General features: G+C 46.1%; 1 protein-coding gene across 1 annotated transcript in view; it reads right to left on the bottom strand.

Moving 5' to 3' along the window:
- MYCBPAP (MYCBP associated protein) overlaps nucleotides 1-24,941 on the bottom strand; it is a 195,327-nt gene that overhangs the window by 95,747 nt on the left and 74,639 nt on the right. Inside the window, exons 6-8 of the mRNA XM_063960703.1 lie at nucleotides 21,422-21,537; nucleotides 21,187-21,337; nucleotides 20,986-21,095 (exon numbers count right to left, since the gene is read on the bottom strand). Of these exons, the coding sequence (XP_063816773.1) occupies nucleotides 20,986-21,095; nucleotides 21,187-21,337; nucleotides 21,422-21,537 (377 nt within the window). The remainder of the gene's footprint in view (nucleotides 1-20,985; nucleotides 21,096-21,186; nucleotides 21,338-21,421; nucleotides 21,538-24,941) is intronic.

Raw genomic sequence — 24,941 nt, 5'->3', positions numbered from 1 at the left:
AACAATAACTATGTACAAGTATTGCAGATAATCCGCACTTGGGATGGGCGCCCAGCATCCACTACGGACTCCGAGAAATAGAATTATCGGTAAGTAAATTCTTATTTTCTCTATCGTCCTAAGTGGATGCTGGGGTTCCTGAAAGGACCATGGGGATTATACCAAAGCTCCCAAACGGGCGGGAGAGTGCGGATGACTCTGCAGCACCGAATGAGAGAACTCCAGGTCCTCCTTTGCCAGGGTATCAAATTTGTAAAATTTTACAAACGTGTTCTCCCCCGACCACGTAGCTGCTCGGCAGAGTTGTAATGCCGAGACCCCTCGGGCAGCCGCCCAAGATGAGCCCACCTTCCTTGTGGAGTGGGCTTTTACAGTTTTAGGCTGTGGCAGGCCTGCCACAGAATGTGCAAGTTGAATTGTGTTACAAATCCAACGAGCAATCGACTGCTTAGAAGCAGGTGCGCCCAACTTGTTGGGTGCATACAATATAAACAGCGAGTCAGATTTTCTGACTCCAGCCGTCCTTGCAATGTATATTTTTAAGGCTCTGACAACGTCCAACAACTTGGAGTCCTCCAAGTCGCTAGTGGCCGCAGGCACCACAATAGGTTGGTTCAGATGAAATGCTGATACCACTTTAGGGAGAAAATGCGGACGAGTCCGCAGTTCTGCCCTATCCGAATGGAAGATTAGATAAGGACTTTTATAAGATAAAGCCGCCAATTCAGATACTCTCCTGGCAGAGGCCAGGGCTAGTAACATAGTCACTTTCAATGTGAGATATTTCAAATCCACCTTTTTCAATGGTTCAAACCAATGGGATTTGAGGAAATCTAAAACTACATTTAGATCCCACGGTGCCACCGGAGGCACCACAGGAGGCTGTATATGCAGTACTCCCTTGACAAAAGTCTGGACCTCAGGGACAGAGGCCAATTCTTTTTGGAAGAATATTGACAGGGCCGAAATTTGAACCTTAATGGATCCCAATTTGAGACCCATAGATAATCCTGATTGCAGGAAATGTAGGAAACGACCCAGTTGGAATTCCTCCGTCGGAACCCTCCGATCCTCGCACCACGCTACATATTTTCGCCAAATGCGGTGATAATGTTTCGCGGTGACTTCCTTCCGTGCCTTAATCAAGGTAGGAATGACTTCTTCTGGAATGCCTTTCCCTTTTAGGATCTGGCGTTCAACCGCCATGCCGTCAAACGCAGCCGCGGTAAGTCTTGAAAAAGACAGGGACCCTGCTGTAGCAGGTCCCTTCTCAGAGGTAGAGGCCACGGTTCGTCCGTGAGCATCTCTTGAAGTTCCGGATACCAAGTCCTTCTCGGCCAATCCGGAACCACTAGTATTGTTCTTACTCTTCTTTGCCGTATGATCTTCAATACCTTTGGTATGAGCGGCAGAGGAGGAAACACATACGCTGACTGGTACACCCAAGGAGTTACCAGTGCGTCCACAGCTATTGCCTGTGGATCTCTTGACCTGGCGCAATATTTGTCCAGTTTCTTGTTGAGGCGAGACGCCATCATGTCTACAATTGGTCTTTCCCAACGGTCTATTAACATGTTGAAGACTTCTGGATGTAGACCCCACTCTCCCGGATGAAGATCGTGTCTGCTGAGGAAGTCTGCTTCCCAGTTGTCCACGCCCGGGATGAACACTGCTGACAGTGCTATCACGTGATTCTCCGCCCAGCGAAGAATCTTGGCAGCTTCTGCCATTGCACTCCTGCTTCTTGTGCCGCCCTTCCTGTTTACATGGGCGACCGCCGTGATGTTGTCCGACTGAATCAACACCGGCTTTCCTTGCAGGAGAAGTTCCGCCTGGCTTAGAGCATTGTAGATTGCTCTTAGTTCCAGAATGTTTATGTGAAGAGACTTTTCCAGACTCGTCCATACTCCCTGGAAGTTTCTTCCTTGTGTGACTGCTCCCCAGCCTCTCAGGCTGGCGTCCGTGGTCACCAGGATCCAATCCTGAATGCCGAATCTGCGGCCTTCTAATAGGTGAGCCTTCTGCAACCACCACAGAAGTGACACCCTTGTCTTTGGTGACAGGGTTATTCGCAGGTGCATCTGCAGATGCGACCCTGACCATTTGTCCAACAGATCCCTTTGGAATATTCTTGCATGGAATCTGCCGAATGGAATTGCTTCGTAAGAAGCCACCATTTTTCCCAGGACTCTTGTGCATTGATGTACTGACACTTTTCCTGGTTTTAGGAGGTTCCTGACCAGATCGGATAACTCCTTGGCTTTTTCCTCTGGAAGGAAAACCTTTTTCTGAACCGTGTCCAGAATCATTCCTAGGAACAGCAGACGAGTTGTCGGGATTAAATGGGATTTTGGAATATTCAGAATCCACCCGTGTTGTCTTAGCACCTCTTGAGATAGTGCTAAAGCTGTCTCCAGCTGTTCTCTGGACCTTGCCCTTATTAGGAGATCGTCCAAGTATGGGATAACTAATACGCCTTTTCTTCGAAGAAGAATCATCATCTCGGCCATTACCTTGGTAAAGACCCGAGGCGCCGTGGACAATCCGAACGGCAGCGTCTGAAACTGATAGTGACAGTTTTGAACAATGAACCTGAGGTACCCCTGGTGTGCGGGGTAAATCGGAACGTGTAGATACGCATCCTTGATGTCCAAGGATACCATAAAGTCCCCTTCTTCCAGGTTCTCTATCACTGCTCTGAGTGACTCCATCTTGAACTTGAACTTTTTTATGTAGAGGTTCAAGGACTTCAGATTTAGAATAGGCCTTACCGAGCCATCCGGCTTCGGTACCACAAATAGAGTGGAATAATACCCCTTTCCTTGTTGTAATAGGGGTACTTTGACTATCACCTGCTGAGCGTACAGCTTGTGAATGGCTTCCAACACCCTCTCCCTTTCGGAAGAGACGGTTGGTAAGGCAGACTTCAGGAAACGATGAGGAGGATCCGTCTCTAATTCCAACCTGTACCCCTGAGATATTATCTGCAGGATCCAGGGGTCTACCTGCGAGTGAGCCCACTGCGCGCTGTAATTTTTGAGACGGCCCCCCACTGTCCCCGAGTCCGCTTGAGAGGCCCCAGCGTCATGCTGAGGTTTTTGCAGGAGCCGGGGAGGGCTTCTGTTCCTGGGAAGGAGCTGCCTGTTGGTGTCTCTTCCCTCTTCCTCTGCCTCGTGGCAGGTACGACAAGCCCTTTGCTCTCTTATTTTTGTAGGAGCGAAAAGGCTGCGGTTGAAAGGTCGGTGCCTTTCTCTGTTGGGGAGTGACTTGAGGTAAAAAAGTGGATTTCCCGGCAGTAGCCGTGGCCACCAAGTCTGATAGACCAACTCCAAATAACTCCTCCCCTTTATACGGCAAAACCTCCATGTGACGTTTTGAATCCGCATCGCCTGTCCACTGTCGTGTCCATAAGGCTCTTCTGGCTGAAATGGACATAGCACTCACCCGAGATGCCAGTGTGCAAATATCTCTCTGTGCATCACGCATATAGATAAATGCATCCTTTATTTGTTCTAACGACAGTAAAACATTGTCCCTATCTAGGGTATCAATATTTTCAATCAGGGATTCTGACCAAACTACTCCAGCACTGCACATCCAGGCAGTTGCTATAGCTGGTCGTAGTATAACACCTGCATGTGTGTATATATTCTTTTGAATAACTTCCATCTTTCTATCTGATGGATCCTTAAGTGCGGCCGTCTCAGGAGAGGGTAACGCCACTTGTTTGGATAAGCGTGTGAGCGCCTTGTCCACCTTAGGGGGTGTTTCCCAGCGCGCCCTAACCTCTGCACGCTTCATCACACACGTCATTTAATTCTTCTGATTCAGGAAAAACTGTTTGTAGTTTTTTCACACCATACATAATACCCTGTTTTACGGTATCTGTAGTATCAGCTAAATGTAACGTCTCCTTCATTGCCAAAATCATATAACGTGTGGCCCTACTGGAAAATACGTTTGAATTTCTACCGTCGTCACTGGAATCAGTGCCCGTGTCTGGGTCTGTGTCGACCGACTGAGGCAAAGGGCGTTTTACAGCCCCTGACGGTGTTTGAGGCGCCTGGACAGGCATTAATTGATTGTCCGGCCGCCTCATGTCCTCAACTGACTGTTTAAGGGAAGATAAACCATCACGTAATTCCACAAATAAAGGCATCCATTCTGGTGTCGACCCCCTGGGGGGTGACATCTGCATATTTGGCAATTGCTCCGCCTCCACACCAATATCGTCCTCATACATGTCGACACCACGTACCGACACACACCGCAAACTCACAGGGAATGCTCTAATGAAGACAGGACCCACTAGCCCTTTTGGGGAGACAGAGGGAGAGTCTGCCAGCACACACCACAAAGCGCTATATATACAAGGGATATCCTTATATTAAGTGCTCCCTTATAGCTGCTTTAATATATATATATATAGCCATTAATGTGCCCCCCCTCTCTGTTTTACCCTGTTTCTGTAGTGCAGTGCAGGGGAGAGACCTGGGAGCCGTTCTGACCAGCGGAGCTGTGACAGAAAATGGCGCCGTGTGCTGAGGAGATAGGCCCCGCCCCTTTTTCGGCGGGTTCTTCTCCCGCTATTTTTCCAGTCAGGCAGGGGTTAAATATCTCCATATAGCCCCTATGGGCTATATGTGAGGTATTTTTAGCCTTGTATAAGGTTTATATTTGCCTCTCAGAGCGCCCCCCCCCAGCGCTCTGCACCCTCAGTGACTGCCCAGTGAAGTGTGCTGAGAGGAAAATGGCGCACAGCTGCAGTGCTGTGCGCTACCTTATGAAGACTGAGGAGTCTTCAGCCGCCGGTTTCCGGACCTCTTCACGCTTCAGCATCTGCAAGGGGGTCGGCGGCGCGGCTCCGGGACCGGACTCCACGGCTGGGCCTGTGTTCGATCCCTCTGGAGCTAATGGTGTCCAGTAGCCAAGCAGCAAATCCACTCTGCATGCAGGTGAGTTTACTACTTTCCCCCTAAGTCCCACGTTGCAGTGATCCTGTTGCCAGCAGGACTCACTGTAAAGAAAAAAACCTAAACTAAACTTTCTCTAAGCAGCTCTTTAGGAGAGCCACCTAGATTGCACCCTTCTCGTTCGGGCACAAAATCTAACTGGAGTCTGGAGGAGGGTCGTGGGGGGAGGAGCCAGTGCACACCACCTGACCTAGTAAAGCTTTACTTTTTTGTGCCCTGTCTCCTGCGGAGCCGCTATTCCCCATGGTCCTTTCAGGAACCCCAGCATCCACTTAGGACGATAGAGAAAATTACATTCCTTGAAAGTATCAAAACATCATCCAATTTTTGTTAAACAATTATTTGAAGACAGAAAAGAACCTTTTGTTTGGTCCATTAAGTCTGTCCATTTTTTTTATATCCATCATTACCTCAGACCTTCAGGTCTGCATGTGGGATACATTCACCTAAATTCCTGTACTGCACTGGCCTCTACCACCTTTCTTGGGAGGCAATTCCACTTACACACTAACCTCACAGAGAATATATTTTTCCTTAAATGTCCAATAAATCTACTACCCTCCACTGATTCCCTTGGATAATTCTAAAGGTGGGCACACACTAATAGATATATCTGCAGATCAATTGATCTGCAGATATATCTATGGACGGATTGGGCAGTGTGCTGTGCACACGCCTGCCCAGTTTAGCTGTCAATCACCTCCGGCCGCCGCAGCATGTGTACGGGCGGTCGGCCGACCGCCCCGTACACACACAGCGACGCGCCAATATATCGGTAGATATATTGGCCGTCGGCTGTGCTGCTGCGCGGCCGACGCGATACGTCTGTGAACGACGGAATTCACAGACGTACCGGCCGTACACACTGGCCGACGGACCCGCGATATATCGGCCGTTCAAGAGAACGGCCGATATATCGACCAGTGTGTACGGGCCTTTAGTCATTAAGTAAGAAAGACAGTCTGGCTTTATGAAGAAATGATCTTGATCACTGTAGGTTTCTTATGCGTTTCTCTGACAGTGCCATCTGGAGCTCACCTATATCTTGTTTAAACCCTTGTTGGAGATTTGGAAAGCACTAGCAATAAAAGATAAAACCTCCAGTAGTCTAGATAACATAACCATAGAGTATGCATAAAGTGGAGCAGGAGGTTAGAAATTGCATTGGAACAATCTCAGACTGTTCCTCCACCAAAAAAAGACAGTTACCTGATAGCAATCTGCACTGTGCTTCAGGCTAAATGTTTCAGTAGTCAGTTATCTGCTTTAGACATGTGTAAGTCATAGATTGTATCTTTCATTGACAGAGCCTCATGATTGAACATATTAACTTCTCAGCAGTATGGCAGTCCCTTATCAGTGAACTGAATGCGACAGGTGGTGCAGCTGCCCTATACACTGTGATAAGATCTCACAGGTATATGGGGTATTACAGTTAAGCTATTCAATTTCTGAGACTTTCTGCTACTTGGTGACAGCAATATTATATAAAAGGGATTAGTCTCTTTACACATTTTTAAACCCTTGATATATTTTAAAATATTAAATATTACTCCTCTTTTTTCTCTGCTCCAAGCTATACATAGTTAGATAAATCACCATTTTCCTGGGAAGTTTTGTAGTTTAGACCAGTGGTTCTCAACCTCGGTCCTCAAGTACCCCCAACAGTTCATGTTTTCCAGGTCACCTAGCTGGTGCACAGGTGCATTCATTACTCACTGACGCATTTTAAAAGACCCACAGGTGGAGCAAATTATTTCACTTGCAATCCTGTGAGGAGACCTTGAAAACATGAACTTTTGGGGGTACTTGAGGACCGAGGTTGAGAACCACTGGTTTAGACCATGCACTATATTAGTTGCCCTTTGTTGTACACACTCAAATTTACTAATGTCCTCACTGCTGTAGAAATGGCATCCAGCAGTAACCAAATTATTGTAGGTGTGCTAACCAATAAGCTATAAATGGAGTGTTATGGTAGACTTACCCTTGTTAACTCTTTCTTCGAAGTTCATAGGGTCCACAGGGAACATCGGGTTGTAGGTGGTGAATGAGAGTCAGGCACCAAACAGTTAAAGCTTTAGCTTGTCCAAGAATGCTTGACTCCTCTCTCCTATAACCCCGCCTTCATACTCAGGGATTCAGTTTTGTTAATCAGCTCAAAGCAGGAAGAGGAAAGGAGAGAAGAAAGATGTTAGGCATATAAGAACACATTCAAATGTTTGAAAAGTCATTTGGGTGTCTGTTTTTCCTGTCTATTAGATAGGAAAATACAGACACCCAACTGACTTTTCAAACAATTGAATATCCCCCATTCTCTCAGACAGGAGAAAGGAACCAGAGATCAATGCCGCAAAACCCGCCAGAAAAGCCAGATGCGTCAGGGTGGGCGCCCTGTGTACCTTATGAATTTTCGAAGAAAGAGTTAACAAGTCTACCATAACTCTCCTTTTCTTCATCAGAGTTCATAGGTTCCACAGGGATCATCGGGGATGTCCTAAAGCAGTACTTCAAGGGAGGAGACGCACCTGAGAGGATAAAAGAATCCAGCATCCGAATGAATCTTGGGAGGTGAATGTATCAAAGGCATAAAACCTAAAAAATGTGTGGACCGAAGACCATATAGTCACCTTGCACAATTGTTCGGTGGACGCACCGAGTAGAATGGGCAGAAATGGTAGCTGGGATAGTAAGGTCAGCTTGAGTGCAAGCATGTGCAATGACCATTCTAATTCATCTGGCCAGCGTCTGCTTATTAGCAGGCCAACCACACTCATGAAAACTAAAGAGAATGAACAAGGCATCAGACCGTTGGATGGAGCTAGTACGTACAGTCTAAATATATACGTAGAGCACGAGCCACATCCAAAGAATGGTTTTTAGCAGATAAGTCTGGCAACACAAAGACTGGAACCACAATATCCTGATTAAGGTGGAAAGAAGAAACCACTTTAGGGAGGTAACCAGGCCTAGTTCGAAGAATTGCCCTGTCTTGATGAAAAATCTTGAATGGGGGTTGACAGGAGACGGCTTTTAAGTCCGACACTCTTGTGGCCAAAGCAATGGCCTGTAAAAATAGCACTTTAGCAGTCAGCCATCTGAGATCGGCGGACTCCAAAGGTTCAAAGGGAGGCTCTTGAAGAGCGGTCAACACTACAGACAGAAGGAGCCACTGGTGGGTCATAAGGAGGTTGCAAGCGGATGACACCCTAAAGAAAGGTACGTACATCAGCAAGTGAGGCAATCTTGTATTGGAACCAGACAATGCAGAAACATGCACTTTGAGAGAGGCAAGACGTAAGCCTAAATCCAAACCACCTTGTAGAAATGCAAGTATTTTTGATGTTCGAAAGGCAGTTGCATCATAATGCTTTGCAGCGCACCACGTAAAGTAAGTGTGCCATACTCTATAATAGATTTCTGCTGTGACAGGTTTACGTGCCTGAAGCATGGTTTGAATCACAGGGTTCAAAATTCCTTTTGTCTTTAGGATTGATGATTCCAGATGGGCCAGATCAGGATGGAGACATGGGCACTGAGATAGAAGGTCCCATCGCTGAGGAAGTTGAAGGAGGGGGGGGGGGGGGCTAGAGATCAGAGAACCAATGCCACCTGGGCCATGCTGGGGCCACCAGAATAAGGATTGACTCCTTCTTGTTTGAATTTTCAAAGGACCCGAGGTAGAAGGGATACTGGAGAGAAGATGTATGGTAGACAAAACGTCCACTAGATGGACAGAGCATCTATGGATGCTGCCTGAGGATCCCTGGTTCAGGATCCAAATACCTTGTGGTTGTGGCGTGAGGCCATGAGATCCACGTCTGGTAGGCCCCATCAGTCCACCAGAAGTTGGAAAATGTCCGGGTGAAGAGCCCATTCTTCTGCAAGAACATCCTGACAACTGAGGAAGTCCGCTTCCAAGTTGAGTATGCCTGGAATGAATACCGCTGATATGGCCGGTAGATGGCGTTCGGCCCATCTGAGAATTTTGGACACTTCCTGCATTGCCATCTTGCTGCGAGTGCCTCCCTGATTACTGATATTTGCCACTGTTGTGGAATTGTCTGATGAACCTGGACTGCCCTGTCTTGGAGGTGTGTTTGGGCTAGAGTCAACGCCCTGTACACCGCCCTCAACTCCAACAAATTGATTGGCAATTGAGACTCCGCTAGGCTCCAGCGTCCCTGAAATGCATGATTTTCAGTTACCACTCCTCAGCCACGAAGGCTGGCATCTGTCCTGAGCAGGACCCATTGGGGGACACAGAATGGCAGTTGCTGGTCTTGGAGCTACCAAGTCAGTGACAGCTGAACCTCCAGAGTCAGAGTTATCATTTGGAATCTGATGCGATAAGGTTGGCCGTTCCACCTGGAAAGTATCAGTCTTTGCAGAGGACACGAATGAAACTGATCAAATTCGACCATGTCGAATGCTGACACCATTAGCCAGAGGATTTGCATTGCTGAATGCACCGACACTTGAGGACGGTGAAGGAAGTGCCATACTTTTGGTCTTCAGTTTCAAAATTTTGTCCGGGTAAAGTCGTTGACAGAGAGTCTAGAAGTGCTCCCAGATGCAACATCCAGAGTAAGGGAGGACTTTTTCCAATTTATTAGCCATCTGTGACATTGCAGGAAGGCTATTGTCAGTTGGAGATGACTGAGGAGAACATCATGTGAGTTCTCCAGGATCAGCAGATCATCCAGGTGCAGGAGAATCCGAATACCTTGGCAACGGAGGTGTGCTGCCATGACTTTGTTAAAGATACTGGGTGCCGTAGCAAGGCCAAACGGTAGTGTCCGGAACTTATAATGTTGGTTGCATGGATCGCAAGGTTTCCACGCGAAACCTGGAAACTTTCACAAATTTGTTTGAGGTTGAGAAAAGGCTGGTGTGACCTGTTTGGTTTTGGGACTAGGTACAGGGTCGAATAGTAGCCTCTGCCTGGCCTGGGGGACATGAGGTCCTGGCCTGGGGGACAAGCGAATCCTTCGGTGAAGAAGGAAAAGCATGCCTGCCCCCTGAGCAATCAGATTCATAAAGGGTCTGGTATGTAGTCTGCCGTTTTGGATCGCTTTGAAGGATGCCACCATCTTTCTTAGAATCCTTACATATATATGCAGAGAGACCGTCTGGTTCTGTAGAACCTGACGTACCGTCTCCTTGATGTCTCGAATCTTGTCTTCTGCGAGAAACACCTTCGGTTGTATTGTATCTAAAATGAGACCTAGAAATTGAATCTTCTGCATCGGTTGCAGATTGGATATAAGTTCACGATCCAGCCATGTCGAATCAGAAACTGATGACTGATCTGAGCATCCCAGATCATCTGGTCCTGAGAGGGAACCTTGATAAGAAGGTCATCCAGATACTGTATTATCTTTACCCCTAACGATCTCAATTTCTTTACCATGACTGCCATGAACCTTGAAGACTCTCGGGTCTGATGATAAGCCAAATGGTAGAGCTCTGAACTGATAATGAGAGTTGTCCACTGCAAACCGTAAATAGGCTTGGTGCGGGTTCCCCAATCTGGATAGGGAGGTAGGCGTCCTTTATGTCCATGGACACCATGAACTCTCGTTGCTCCAATCCCGCAATAACTGACTGTATTGATTCCATCTTGAATCTGTAAACTGTCAGGAATTAATTTAACACATTTAAAATGATGATTTGTTTGAGAGACGTATCCGGTTTTAGCACTACAAAACTATTTGAATAAAATCCTGTTCTTCTTTGAGGAGACGGGACAACCATAAGTACTTCCGTCTGAAGTAACTTTTGAATAGCCCTGTTTAGTGTCCTCGCTTTTTGAGGTCACCTAGAAAGGCCTGTCGTAAAGAACTGACTGTGAGGTCGGTTCAGAAATTCTATTTTGTATCCCTTGGTAATAATATTGGTGATCCAGACTTCTGGTGAGGTTTCGGCCCAGGCGTCCTGAAACCTTTCCTACCTTGCGCTCACCATAGGAGACCCAAAGTGATGGACTGGGAATAGCCTCTGTTTCCACGCACTTAGAAACGGAAGGGGGGACCTCTGGCGCTACAGGATAGGTTTTGGATACTGAAAAATTCAAGTTGTGTTCTTATGTATAAAAAAAGAATGTTTTTATTTTTGAGAAAATATATAATGACAGTTGTGAAAATGAGTATGCAAAGTCAGCAGTATTGGTAAACAATATTGACAAAAATGACATTAGTAAAATCAGTATTCTCTAAAACGATTGTTTATATGCTATTTAAAACTGTTTGTTAAGGATATACATGGTAAATTGATAGAAAATGAAATTAGAAATTGTAATTAATCTCAGTTGTATATGAGACGACTATAAAACACTGTGAATAACGTGCAACTGTGATTGTTTATAAAAAGTTTGCAACAGGATACATATCTGACACAATGTTCAAAAGCAGGTGGATACTGTTGCTGGAATATTTCCTTCTGAAGTTCCTTACAGTGCATGCACAGTCTCGTTAAACAGTGGAAGGGGGAGAACTGTCTCTCCGTTCCTGTAATTGCTGCAGTCCCGTTTCTATCTCATTATAGGGTGATTCCTTAGTGTATGGGAAACTCACGTATCTTCGTCCCTTACGGGACTGGTGGGCTCAGTTCCGAGCGGTGGTGGGTTGTATGTGTCTTTTTTCTCCCCCTCCGGAGCCGCGATGTTGCTACAGGCGCCTGCAGTGCTGATCCTCGTGGAGCTTTAGGTGGCCGGCGTCTTCCACGGGGGTCAGAGTCTCCGGATCTGAGGCGGGTGTGAGGCGGGTGTCAAGGGGGCGTGGTCCAACGCGTTTCACTCGGCTGTGGATGCCGTGCTTCGACATTCCCTGACGAAGCACGGCATCCACAGCCGAGTGAAACGCGTTGGACCACGCCCCCTTGACACCCGCCTCACACCCGCCTCAGATCCGGAGACTCTGACCCCCGTGGAAGACGCCGGCCACCTAAAGCTCCACGAGGATCAGCACTGCAGGCGCCTGTAGCAACATCGCGGCTCCGGAGGGGGAGAAAAAAGACACATACAACCCACCACCGCTCGGAACTGAGCCCACCAGTCCCGTAAGGGACGAAGATACGTGAGTTTCCCATACACTAAGGAATCACCCTATAATGAGATAGAAACGGGACTGCAGCAATTACAGGAACGGAGAGACAGTTCTCCCCCTTCCACTGTTTAACGAGACTGTGCATGCACTGTAAGGAACTTCAGAAGGAAATATTCCAGCAACAGTATCCACCTGCTTTTGAACATTGTGTCAGATATGTATCCTGTTGCAAACTTTTTATAAACAATCACAGTTGCACGTTATTCACAGTGTTTTATAGTCGTCTCATATACAACTGAGATTAATTACAATTTCTAATTTCATTTTCTATCAATTTACCATGTATATCCTTAACAAACAGTTTTAAATAGCATATAAACAATCGTTTTAGAGAATACTGATTTTACTAATGTCATTTTTGTCAATATTGTTTACCAATACTGCTGACTTTGCATACTCATTTTCACAACTGTCATTATATATTTTCTCAAAAATAAAAACATTCTTTTTTTATACATAAGAACACAACTTGAATTTTTCAGTATCCAAAACCTATCCTGTAGCGCCAGAGGTCCCCCCTTCCGTTTCTCTCTGCCAAAATAAGGAATACTCGAAAAGAATTCCTATCCCTGGAACCTAGGCTGCACGGACAGAACCACCCCACACACACAGAACATTCATTGGAGGGAGCGCAGAACACACCCCCACCTGCATAAAAAGTTTCCACGCACTTGTCTAGCAAAGCCTCTTTCACTGGCTCGAAAGGATTAAGACCTAAATAAATGAAACACTGAATCAGAGTTTATCTTACCGGTTGTGTGATTCTAGGATACGTAGTTTACATAAATGTGGATTTTCCCGCTGTGGCTTGAGAAAACCACTTGTCCAATTCTGGACCAAACAACAGTTACCCCCACAAAGGGGATCGTTTCCACTTACCAATCTCTGAGCCAGAGCAACCGTCTGGTCGATATTGCCAAAGCTGCAATGCGTGACGCTAACCTACTAGCATCTTTTGTGACTTGACAAATGTAAGTGGCCGACTCTCGGATATGCTCCGCTAGCCTAACTATTTCTTTGCGGACTACTGTCCTCCGCAACATTTTGAACTATATATCCTGGTCAAGCAACAATAGCCTTATGACCCATCCACCTAACATCGCAGGTCTCTGTGATAGATTTAAGGGCCGTATCCAACTTGCGATCTGATACATCTTTAAGTGTATGCACGTTTGGTATAGGTAATATTTTACTATTTTTCTTTTATGACAATCTAGCTAACGAAGCATCCATAATCGGTGGTACTTCCCATTTGGACATCACTCCCCTAGACAAGGGGTAATTAACAGTAAACTTTTTTGGGCAATTGGAAGTATCTATCCAGCTGCTTCCATGCCTCTCCCATCTGATCCTAAAGCGTCTGAAGAATTGGAAACACTGCCGCTGATGGTTTCTGTGATTCAAACAGATCATTACTTCAGCTCCTTAATTTCCACCTATATGAAACGAAGTACCAGTTTAACATCCTTAATAAGGGATTCTAACCCCTTTACCTCTGAAATCTCCTCCGAAGGGCTACCATTGAATATCTCCTCAACCAATTTCTCTCTCCTCATTTACCAGGAGACCTTTCTCCTCCTCCTAATGTTCTTGCAGGAAAGGAGGAGGCCTCTTTACAGATTTGCGTATGGGCAAATGAGGAATTCCTCCATAGTTTTTGAGAAACCGGCGGCCCATTCTATTGTTGCTTACGGGATTCCACCATCTCCTTAGAATTTTCCTCCAGGGCATTTTCCCATGACCTTAATGTACCACTTCTCCTGGGTTGATCGTACATTCCCAAATATGTGTCGCACACCCCTGAGTCATAACATGTGCCATAACATATTCTTGTGGTCTTGGTTGGTGGTTTAGACGCCATGTCCAACCCTCACACACAAAACTCCAAACAGCCGTGTTTTCACTCTACTGGTATAGATGGAGAAAAAGATGCACTGATGTTGGGAGCAATGAAATTAGCTTTTTAGCCACAAAGCCGTAAGAGAATAAAAAATTAGCAAAAAAACAGCTACACGTGTACAAACCTCACCCTACCAACTGTTGAGTTCAGTTGATATGTGACCGGGTTGATGCTTCTGAAGCTTCCTCTTCCGTAGGACTTGTCAGCAGTGTCCCTTGGAAGATAATATATATATATACAGTATATGTAATTAACAACTTATTTTCTCCTTCTCCTTAATTACAGAAGATCTTCTAACAGTCATTTAACTATAAGTCAGCGCTAATAAAAAACCTTAATTTATTTTCCACAGCATGCTAATGCAGTATAACATGGCTGTTGCTTTGAATAAACAACAGGAGGAGTGCTTTTTCTTCTTAGTGGACAGCCTGCTCTTGCAATCACGCCTAATTTACCTAACCTAAATGTCCGCAACTGAAAAATCTTGTTCACCTCGCTGCTAGGATTCCCTGCAGCGAGGTCCCTCCTGCCTGTTTGCGCGTCCAGTACACTCACCGAAGGCTGTGAATGTGCTCTCCTATTGAATGTACCCGCTAGCTTCTATCTGGCTGCATTACACCTACTATCCGACCTGTTAGCAGCGTCTTGTACAGCAGTGACGATAGAGGAAAAGCCGCCAGGCGGCTTTGCTGCACCCCCGCCTTCCAGCTGTTCTATGTGCGCCAGCCACCTAAGCCGTGCTGTCCCGCTGCTCCGCTCCGGAGTTGCCTCTCTGCCAGCGCTTAGTCAGTTCAGCGGGGAACCTATATAGTCTATCGTAAGCGCTGCTTGTTACTCACTGTTAGAGAGCTTCTGTAAGCGATGCCGACCCATTCCACCGGGATCTTAGTCTCTATGTAGTGTTAAAGTACACCTCAATTGAGCCTGCACCCTCCTTTCTGACAGGTGGGATAGGGCTATCGTTAAGAGGAAAAATTCTAAAAAGATCATAACAAAAAAACTTTTGTGGAGCAAGAGCTTCTTTCTGTGCTTCCACCTCCAAGCACAATTGTTCAAACTGGAGGAATTACGGGGCGTGAAGGGAGAGGAGCCAGCTGTGCATAATTTTTTTTATAGATTGTGCTACTTCCGGTCTGCATCCTTCACACCCCAGCTGTACTAGATCTACAGTGTCCCCTAGTGGATGAACGAGAAATAACCCTGGAAGCACCTCTGCCCTGGGTACAGAAATAACAGAACCAGTAATATACAGTACAGTTGAAAAGAGAACTCAGACAGCAAAACTAGCATACAGTACAGTCACATACAATGCAGATAAATCTCCTATATAATAGTAGCCCAGATCTGTGACTCTGTGTCTGTGTGTCTAACGCTGGGCGCGGCTAGGAGCTCTCATTGGGTTAGTGGCAGGTCTATCACACCCAGTTCACAGCTGATTGGCCGAGAAATGCCCTCCCACACAGGTTACATTCAATGGAAGGCTCTGTCCTTTGGCTGCTGTGTGTTCCCAGACCAGGATTAAGAATGGGGCTGATGGAGATGCAGCTCCAGGTCCACACCCCAAAATAGGCCCACTGCATCTGCAGCAACATACCCTCCAGCAATTTACACATAAAAATCGCTACAAATTCGAAAAGGGGGCATGGCCACGGGTAAAGTGGCGTGGCCACGCCCCTTTTCCTATACTTTCAATGGAAGTTTGGAGAGCCAAAAATCGGTACAGACCATAAAAAAAAGGGACTGTACCTGCCAAAAAGGTACAGCTGGAGGGTATAACACTGCATCTGCAGCAAGTCTCTGTGCTGTAGATAGGGGGAAAAAATATTTTACTGCAGCGTCCTATGTCCTGCTGCCAGTTCGCCTGCCCCCTCCAGCATCAACAATCCCCACTCCCTAGCCATGGCGCAGGTGGAACAAAAGCTGCGCTGCATACTCTCTGAGCCCGAAGCCTCCTCTGCGCGTGATGTCACAGAAGTGCCTCCCCACCACAGCCACGCCCAGATCCCCAGAGGCCCTGACTCCGCAACAAAGCACCTGGGCTGCCGGCCTGGAAGCCCCGAGATGGCTAATGTAACAGATAGAGTGGGTGATATAGCGGAGGGTAATGTCTGGGCACTGAATCAATGTAAAAGTTGAAAGTGCTGTGCAGTGCAGTGGATGTGCAGTGTCACTGACACTGCACAGCACTCTCACCTTTTACATTGATTCAGCCAGTCAGTCAGTTCTGCCAGCCAGTCACTATTGAAAGAAAGAACTTTTACATATGATAATAGCGCTCACCCAGTGACATGTAAAAGTGAACAAATAACTGGTAGACAATGCATTCACCCTTAAAAGTTATTCCTCGTTGATGTATTGAATGGAGGAAGAAGATTCACTTTAGGGGATCCTCGTATCAAGCAATAACATTCAGAAATGGAACAGATGGATTCCCAAAAATCTGAAAGATAAGTGCCTCTTTCCCAATTGTATATGGGTTTAAACAAGAGGCACCATTAAACACAAACCATAGTGCAGTATTTTTGTTAAAAGCACGCACAGTTTTTAATGCACAAATTAAACTTACAAGAAGTTAAAAGAACAAAAGCATATCATGATAGACTTCATGGGATAACACAGATGTTATATCACCCAGCGATTTCTTGCAGCCACGGCAGATGGTACTGGAAAGTGTGCACAGTCTCTCCAGGTGTCCAGCAGCATGCAGAATAGCAGAGGGTAAATGTGTCCAAATGTCCCAGGGTCAGTCACAGGTTAAAAGCAAGAAGCCACGCTTAACGCGTATCGGACAGAACGTCCTTCATCAGAAGCGTGGATTAGTGGCTCCAAACTGGTGTTTTTATACCATCCTGGATGAGGGTCTCAGCTGTCTCCGATCATCAATCGCTCGTTGCGCTCCGTCCAGCGCACATGCGCGATGACTACCGGAAACCGGAAATCGTCGGTGCGTGTCACTTGCGCTCCACAGACCCGGAAGACCTCCAAACGGCTCTCCTTCACTTTGTTACATGGATAACCATGCTGTTGGTATGCGTTTCACTGACCAGGAAATGCACACAGAACCGTCATCCATTCATTCCCTTATATAGGGTTGTCACAACAAATATAACATGGAGTCCCGGATTAATATACGACCATATAAAAATAAAAAAGAAGAAATAGCAGCAATTACCAAATAATACGGACACATATCCAAATCAGGAGACACTTCAGAAATTAAACACTAGGATGGACAGAAAAAGGGGGGGATTAAGTCAAGAAACATTTTAACTCAAAATCCCCGTTCAGACCACCCGGGTTCAGGGTGCCTAGACGATGTATTAACCTCATCTCTGTTTGCGAGAGTCTTTTATCCAAATCCCTTGTTCTCCATTTCTGTTGTATCACCTGCACAGCCCAAAAGTTCCTGAGTGCACTTGTATTGGAATTGTGTACCCTTTTAAAGTGTGCTGAGACATTATGCGATTCAAGACCTTTTTGGATATTATATATATGCTCGAGCATATATATAATATCCGAAAAGGTCTTGAATCGCATAATGTCTCAGCACACTTTAAAAGGGTACACAATTCCAATACAAGTGCACTCAGGAACTTTTGGGGTGTGCAGGTGATACAACAGAAATGGAGAACAAGGGATTTGGATAAAAGACTCTCGCAAACAGAGATGAGGTTAATACATCGTCTAGGCACCCTGAACCCGGGTGGTCTGAATGGGGATTTTGAGTTAAAATGTTTCTTGACTTAATCCCCCCCTTTTTCTGTCCATCCTAGTGTTTAATTTCTGAAGTGTCTCCTGATTTGGATATGTGTCCGTATTATTTGGTAATTGCTGCTATTTCTTCTTTTTTATTTTTATATGGTCGTATATTAATCCGGGACTCCATGTTATATTTGTTGTGACAACCCTATATAAGGGAATGAATGGATGACGGTTCTGTGTGCATTTCCTGGTCAGTGAAACGCATACCAACAGCATGGTTATCCATGTAACAAAGTGAAGGAGAGCCGTTTGGAGGTCTTCTGGGTCTGTGGAGCGCAAGTGACACGCACCGACGATTTCCGGTTTCCGGTAGTCATCGCGCATGTGCGCTGGACGGAGCGCAACGAGCGATTGATGATCGGAGACAGCTGAGACCCTCATCCAGGATGGTATAAAAACACCAGTTTGGAGCCACTAATCCACGCTTCTGATGAAGGACGTTCTGTCCGATACGCATTAAGCGTGGCTTCTTGCTTTTAACCTGTGACTGACCCTGGGACATTTGGACACATTTACCCTCTGCTATTCTGCATGCTGCTGGACACCTGGAGAGACTGTGCACACTTTCCAGTACCATCTGCCGTGGCTGCAAGAAATCGCTGGGTGATATAACATCTGTGTTATCCCATGAAGTCTATCATGATATGCTTTTGTTCTTTTAACTTCTTGTAAGTTTAATTTGTGCATTAAAAACTGTGCGTGCTTTTAACAAAAATACTGCACTATGGTTTGTGTTTAATGGTGCCTCTTGTTTAAACCCATATACAATTGGGAAAGAGGCACTTATCTTTCAGATTTTTGGGAATCCATCTGTTCCATTTCTGAATGTTATTGCTTGATACGAGGATCCCCTAAAGTGAATCTTCTTCCTCCATTCAATACATCAACGAGGAATAACTTTTAAGGGTGAATGCATTGTCTACCAGTTATTTGTTCACTTTTACATGTCACTGGGTGAGCGCTATTATCATATGTAAAAGTTCTTTCTTTCTATTGTTATATCTTTTGAAGTGTGGGATACACCTCTTTTTGCACTTGATTTAGCTGCACTCCCAGTTAATTGCGCATACTTTTGGAAACACCCATTGTATCACAGCCAGTCACTATTGTTAGCGCCGGTGTCCCAACGTGCCACATTACAGGGAAGTAGATGCACTAAATAAACTACATACCAGCCCTTAGGGCTGCCGGGAACTGTAGTTTATTGAGTGCATCTTCTTCCCTGTAATGCAGCGCGTTGGGACACCGGCGCTAATAATAGTGACTGGCTGCTGTGCGAGTTTCTGGGAGAGCCACTGCCAAAGGGAGGACAGCAGCTTAGCTGCTTCCTGGAGGACAAGCAGGAGAAGCATTACCTGCCCCTCCACCACTCGCAGTATCTCCGGGCCCCATCCGCGGCACCCCCACACCCCCCTCCACCACCCGCTGTGGCTCCGGACCCCCTCCCCCACCTGCAGCACCCCCACACCGGCCCCACCCGCCCCTCCCCCACCCGCGGCACCCCCATAACAGCTCCTCCCCATCCGCGGTGGCTCCGGACCCCCACCCATGGTACCCCCGCACCCTCCCATACCCGCAGCACCACCACACCAGCCCCTTCCCCACCCACGGCACCTCTGCAACTGCCCCTCCCCCACCCGTGGCACCCCCCGACCCCATCCTCGTCTCCCCCGCACCCGCCACTTCCTCCACCACAGTACCTACTAGGTGATTCATCAGGCCCTGCGTGCGCTGTTCACACCGTTGCAAGGGGCTTCCACCCCTTAACCATCGCACGCCCTTTGTCTGTGCAATATTTAACCACTCACACAATTATGATTGGAGGTAATACTCCATATAATAAAAATATTGCACGCCACTAGGGTGTGCAAGGGTTAAGGGGCTGTAGCCCCTTACGAAGGTGTGAAGAGCACCCTTAGGGCACAATGAATCACCTAGTAATACAATATTACTGCAATGAACACTTGAATCAACTACTCAGCTTATTTTGAAACAGGTAAGCTATAAGTGGATGTAAAAACCTGGTGTGCTGCAGACATTTTTACAGGGAGACTGGGCCCAGCGTTCCCGGAGACCTTGCCGCTGCCTGTGCTGTAAAATGGCTGCCCGGGTCTCTGAGGGAAGGAGCGAGAGTGAGGTAGCGGGAAGTCTACTGTAGATTGGCGCCCAGAGGTGGGGGAGGGCTACAGGTCAAGCGCCACCTCACCTATGCTGGTCTTCCACCCCAGGTACTTTGCGGGCCTTATGAAATAAGTGTTTGCACACCTGGTGGTCTAGTGGAGTCCCTGTTCTGTGACAGTGTCCACGCCAGTGCCGCGGTCCTTCTCCCCAGACGCGTGGCAAACCGGAGAAGGGACCCTCTTACCTGCCCCCTGAGTTGCCAGCCACTCAGTCCTGGGGTCCCAACAGCCAACGGTGCTAGTCGCCCTGTGTGTCCCCTGCCGCAAGTTCCTGTCTGAGGCCAAGCGGGAGTTTCGGCACCGGCGGAGGAGGTGATGAATCTACAGCGCTGCTGTCACACTGACTTACAGCACTGACAGCCCAAAAAAACAATCCTAAGTAAAAAAAAAGTTGAAAATAAAAAGCTTTGGGGCTGCTGAGCAGCCCCCTGTCACAGTGCACCTGCTTCTTGCAGGCACCAACATAAAACTGAATCCCTAAGCATGTAGGCGGGGTTATAGGAGAGAGGAGCCAAGCATTCTGGGACAAGCTAAAGCCTTAGCTGTTTGGTGCCTGACTCTCGTTCACCACCTACAACCCAATGTTCCCTGTGGAACCTATGAACCCTGATGCAGAAAGTACTACTAACACCTCTCGCCAACCCAGCATAAAATTCAGGTAAAGGAGAAGCAACACAAAGTAACTCCTATTTCCGGCTATGTGTATAAATATAATGAGTTACCATTTATTTTAGATTGTAATAATGGGATCTAACCATGCTGCAAGTGCTATATAATCATATGCTTTATTTTTTATAGTAGTGTGTTTATAATTTTATTTTACCACGCGCTGTTTGTTCAGCAGTAAGAGACTCTTTTTCTGGACATGTTGGTATATCATTGAGTGGCAGATACTGTAATATTTTCCACAGTAGACAATGGGGTTGTAGCTGGTTGCCATGGGTAACAGTATAGCTGTATATTTTCCTGTGCCCTGGTAACAAACATATGGGGAACTGGGTTTCTGTTAGGAAACAGGATTCTTCTGTCTAGCTGTGCCGCTATAAGCCACTTTTTTCACTTACTGGTTTGGTGAAGTTGAGTTCTTCCATGACTGCTTTGAGCTTGTGCCTGCGATGTTGCAAATACAAACTTTTATCCCATGTATGGTGATATGGAGGTCTCTCTGTGGGGCCTGAGAAGACATCACCACTTTATGAGAACACATCTATAGTTCAGTCAGAACAACACAAAGCAGTGTTCGTTAGTAGAAAGATTTGACATACCAGTCTCCTGCTTGATGCTATGTGGTTGGCCTACATGAGTGACAGATGAAGGGTAACCACGCTCGCTTTGAGTTAGTGATAACATTATACCACTCAGTTCATCTCCAATGTGTTCAGACACATTCCAGAATTCACTTCCAATGCGGTAGCCCTGCAGGAAAAAAAGGTAAATCAAAGTCCCTGGTCTAAATCCAGTGAATCGTGTCTTATGCATAACAGTATGCATTTAACCAACCTTGCCGTGCTCTAGCGCTGGAATACACTGATCTATTTGGTGTCTCTCCTCCTGGACTCTGCGGAAATCTCCACAAGTGCTCATCACAAGCTGTCCTCTGGGTTTACAAAGCTGACCTGTCTCCGAAAACATTAGGAAATGAAGAGAGAGTCCTTTTGTTAGCTTATAGCACTGCTTTCTCCTATACTTTATAGGATCACTAAACTCATGTATGTTTTCAGGAATGAGCTAAAAAGGCTTCACTGCAACTCTGATAAAATGTTCCGGACTGGATACGGGTGTGATACAAAATGTCAACTTTCAGAATGTCGACATGGATGGGAGGTCAGCATGCCAAATGCTGACAATGCAAATGTCAACAGTCGGCATGTCGACTATGTGGCTTCCATTAACAAAGTATCCCTAATCACAGACTAACCCTAACCTCACTATAAACTGTCTGTTAATATCCTATTGTCAACATTCACCATGTCGATGTTATGTTATACTGACATTCTGTATCTTCTGTATGTATCTCCTCATATATAGAACAGTGTCCTAATGAATTGGGAGTAGGCCAGAAAGCTGTGACGGCAGTGTTTTAAGTACTTTGGCATCACTAATACCTCTTTTAGACCTAAAATCGTGGGTCGCAGCCGGGAGCCTGACACGGGTGCTACCCGGGTGCAACCCGCGTCTGCCCCCTCTTCCACCGGAGTCACCAACCCGCCGGGTTGGTGACGTTGCCGGTGACGTGACAGGGGCGGTGCTTGGAGATCACATGATCTCCAAGCGCCGCCCGCACACAGAGTGTAAACGGGAAGCCGGGTGGCATCGACCCGGCTACCGTTTACACTGCACAGTTTGCCGGGTTGAACACGTGTTCAACCCCGCAAACTTCCCGAGTTGGAATACCGGGTCACTCGACCCGGACTATTCCAACTCGACCCTTTTACACCAGCCAGCAACACGGGTTATTGCACATGAACTAGCTGGCGGTGTAAAAGGAGTATAAACCAAGCTACACACTGCAGGGCAAGACTGCTAAGCTGTCAGTCACTGTCTTTGCTCTGCTAGAGAAGCATCTACTTCCAACACTGGCCCAAATGTATTAAGCCTTACAAAGTGATAATGCGGAGACGGATAGAGAGTGATAAAGTTCCAGCCAATCAGTACCTAACTGCTTTGTCACAGGCTGTGTTTGAAAAATGACAGAGGCTGATTGGCTGATACTTTATCACTCTTTCTCGGTTTCCACTTTGTCACTTTTTAAGGCTTAATACATTTGGCGGAATGTTACAAAGGAATGGTGAATTTAATTAGTCATGTATAAACACTCTAATTAGTTAATGGTTAATATTCAGCTCATTCACAAGGACCTGATGAAAACGGGTGTTCACCACTGAAAAGGATTGTGTCATCATTCGTGTTCGTTATTGTGGGACGTTTTCTATACAGTTTGGAAAGCAATGGAAGAGAATAATAATGCTATTGAATGAGTAAGTGCCAGAACCTACATATTTTGTTTATATACGTATAGGTATATATTGGCTAAGCTCAGCGTTTAATATAGACAATTTAATTGATTGTCAGTTATGAGGTGTTTAAAAATGCAAAATAGGCCCAATAGGTATTTCTAAGTAACACCACGTTATAGCACATTCTTGAAATACAGGGAGGAGTCTGGTGTATGCAGTCCTCTGTTTATGCCCGGCCCCCATCATCACACATGGGAGGTCTATTCATGAAGCAGGAAAAAGTGTGGAGAAGTGAGCCAGTGGAGAAGTTGCCCAAAGCAACCAATCAGCATTGAAGTAACATTTATCATTTGCATACTATACAATTGTACGAAGCAGCTGATTGGTTGCCATGGACAACTTCTCCACAGGCTCACTCTTTTAACTGCTTCACGAATAACCCCCATGATGTGCTTACTCATAATAAGCTTGTGAAAGAGTAGCGTGAAAAACTCTATGGCATTAGGGGGGTAATTCCAAGTTGATCGCAGCAGGAAATTTTTTAGCAGTTGAGCAAAACCATGTGCACTGCAGGGGAGGCAGATATAACATTTGCAGAGAGAGTTAGATTTGGGTGGGTTATTTTGTTTCTGTGCAGGGTAAATACTGGCTGCTTTATTTTTACACTGCAATTTAGATTGCAGATTGAACTCACCACACCTAAATCTATCTCTCTCTGCACATGTTATATCTGCCCCCCCCCCCCCCCCCTGCAGTGCACATGGTTTTGCCCAACTGCTAAAAAATGTCCTGCTGCGATCAACTTGGAATTACCCCCTAGGTTTGCTCAAAACGGTAGTATTTCATTTTAGATAGACTAGCTAAACAGACTCTGATAGAAAGTGTGTCTAACTATCTGCCAGATAAAGAAAAGGGGTTATATTTGCTACAGGCCTTGATATACCTCCACTGTTTTCTTGCTGATAATTTTCCCTATAGCTGTGCTTTCAAAGGTAACTTACTTTACTACATATTGGCCCTCATTCCGAGTTGTTCGCTCGGTATTTTTCATCGCATCGCAATGAAAATCCGCTTAGTACGCATGCGCAATGTTCGCACTGCGACTGCGCCAAGTAACTTTGCTATGTAGAAAGTAATTTTACTCACGGCTTTTTCATCGCTCCGGCGATCGTAATGTGATTGACAGGAAATGGGTGTTACTGGGCGGAAACACGGCGTTTCAGGGGCGTGTGGCTGAAAACGCTACCGTTTCCGGAAAAAACGCAGGAGTGGCCGGAGAAACGGTGGGAGTGCCTGGGCGAACGCTGGGTGTGTTTGTGACGTCAACCAGGAACGACAAGCACTGAACTGATCGCACAGGCAGAGTAAGTCTGAAGCTACTCTGAAACTGCTAAGTAGTTAGTAATCGCAATATTGCGAATACATCGGTCGCAATTTTAAGAAGCTAAGATTCACTCCCAGTAGGCGGCGGCTTAGCGTGTGTAACTCTGCTAAATTCGCCTTGCGACCGATCAACTCGGAATGAGGGCCTTTATCACTAGCCTTCTGGTAACCTCAATTTAATGACACCTACTGGCACTGACTGCTGGTCCCACACTCCCTGGTACACTATGCTGATTCTAATGTGCTATATCAGGACTACAAAATACAGTATTTGCTGAAGTATAATGTGGTGACATTCAAAAGAAAGTACTATAGGGAAGCCAGAAATTAGGAAATCTAATAAAGGCTGTAAATATAATAGTATATAGCCAAAACAAAGACTATAGCAGAGACATACAAAGCAATACAAAAATATTATCTTCAAAGAAAGGCGGACAGGAATAGCAAATATTGGACAACCTATTTCAAATTAGATTAAAAATAGGATTTGAATTACCTACCGGTAAATCCTTTTCTCGTAGTCCGTAGAGGATGCTGGGGTCTATTTTAGTACCATGGGGTATAGACGGTTCCGCAGGAGCCTTCGGCACTTTAAGACTTTTCAACAGTGTGTACTGGCTCCTTCCTCTATGCTCCTCCTCCAGACCTCAGTATAGGAACTGTGCCAGAGGACACGGACA

The sequence above is a fragment of the Pseudophryne corroboree genome, chromosome 3 (genome assembly GCF_028390025.1).
Source record: "Pseudophryne corroboree isolate aPseCor3 chromosome 3, aPseCor3.hap2, whole genome shotgun sequence".
Lineage (NCBI taxonomy): Eukaryota > Metazoa > Chordata > Amphibia > Anura > Myobatrachidae > Pseudophryne > Pseudophryne corroboree.
This window is presented reverse-complemented; position numbering and strand designations above follow the sequence as displayed.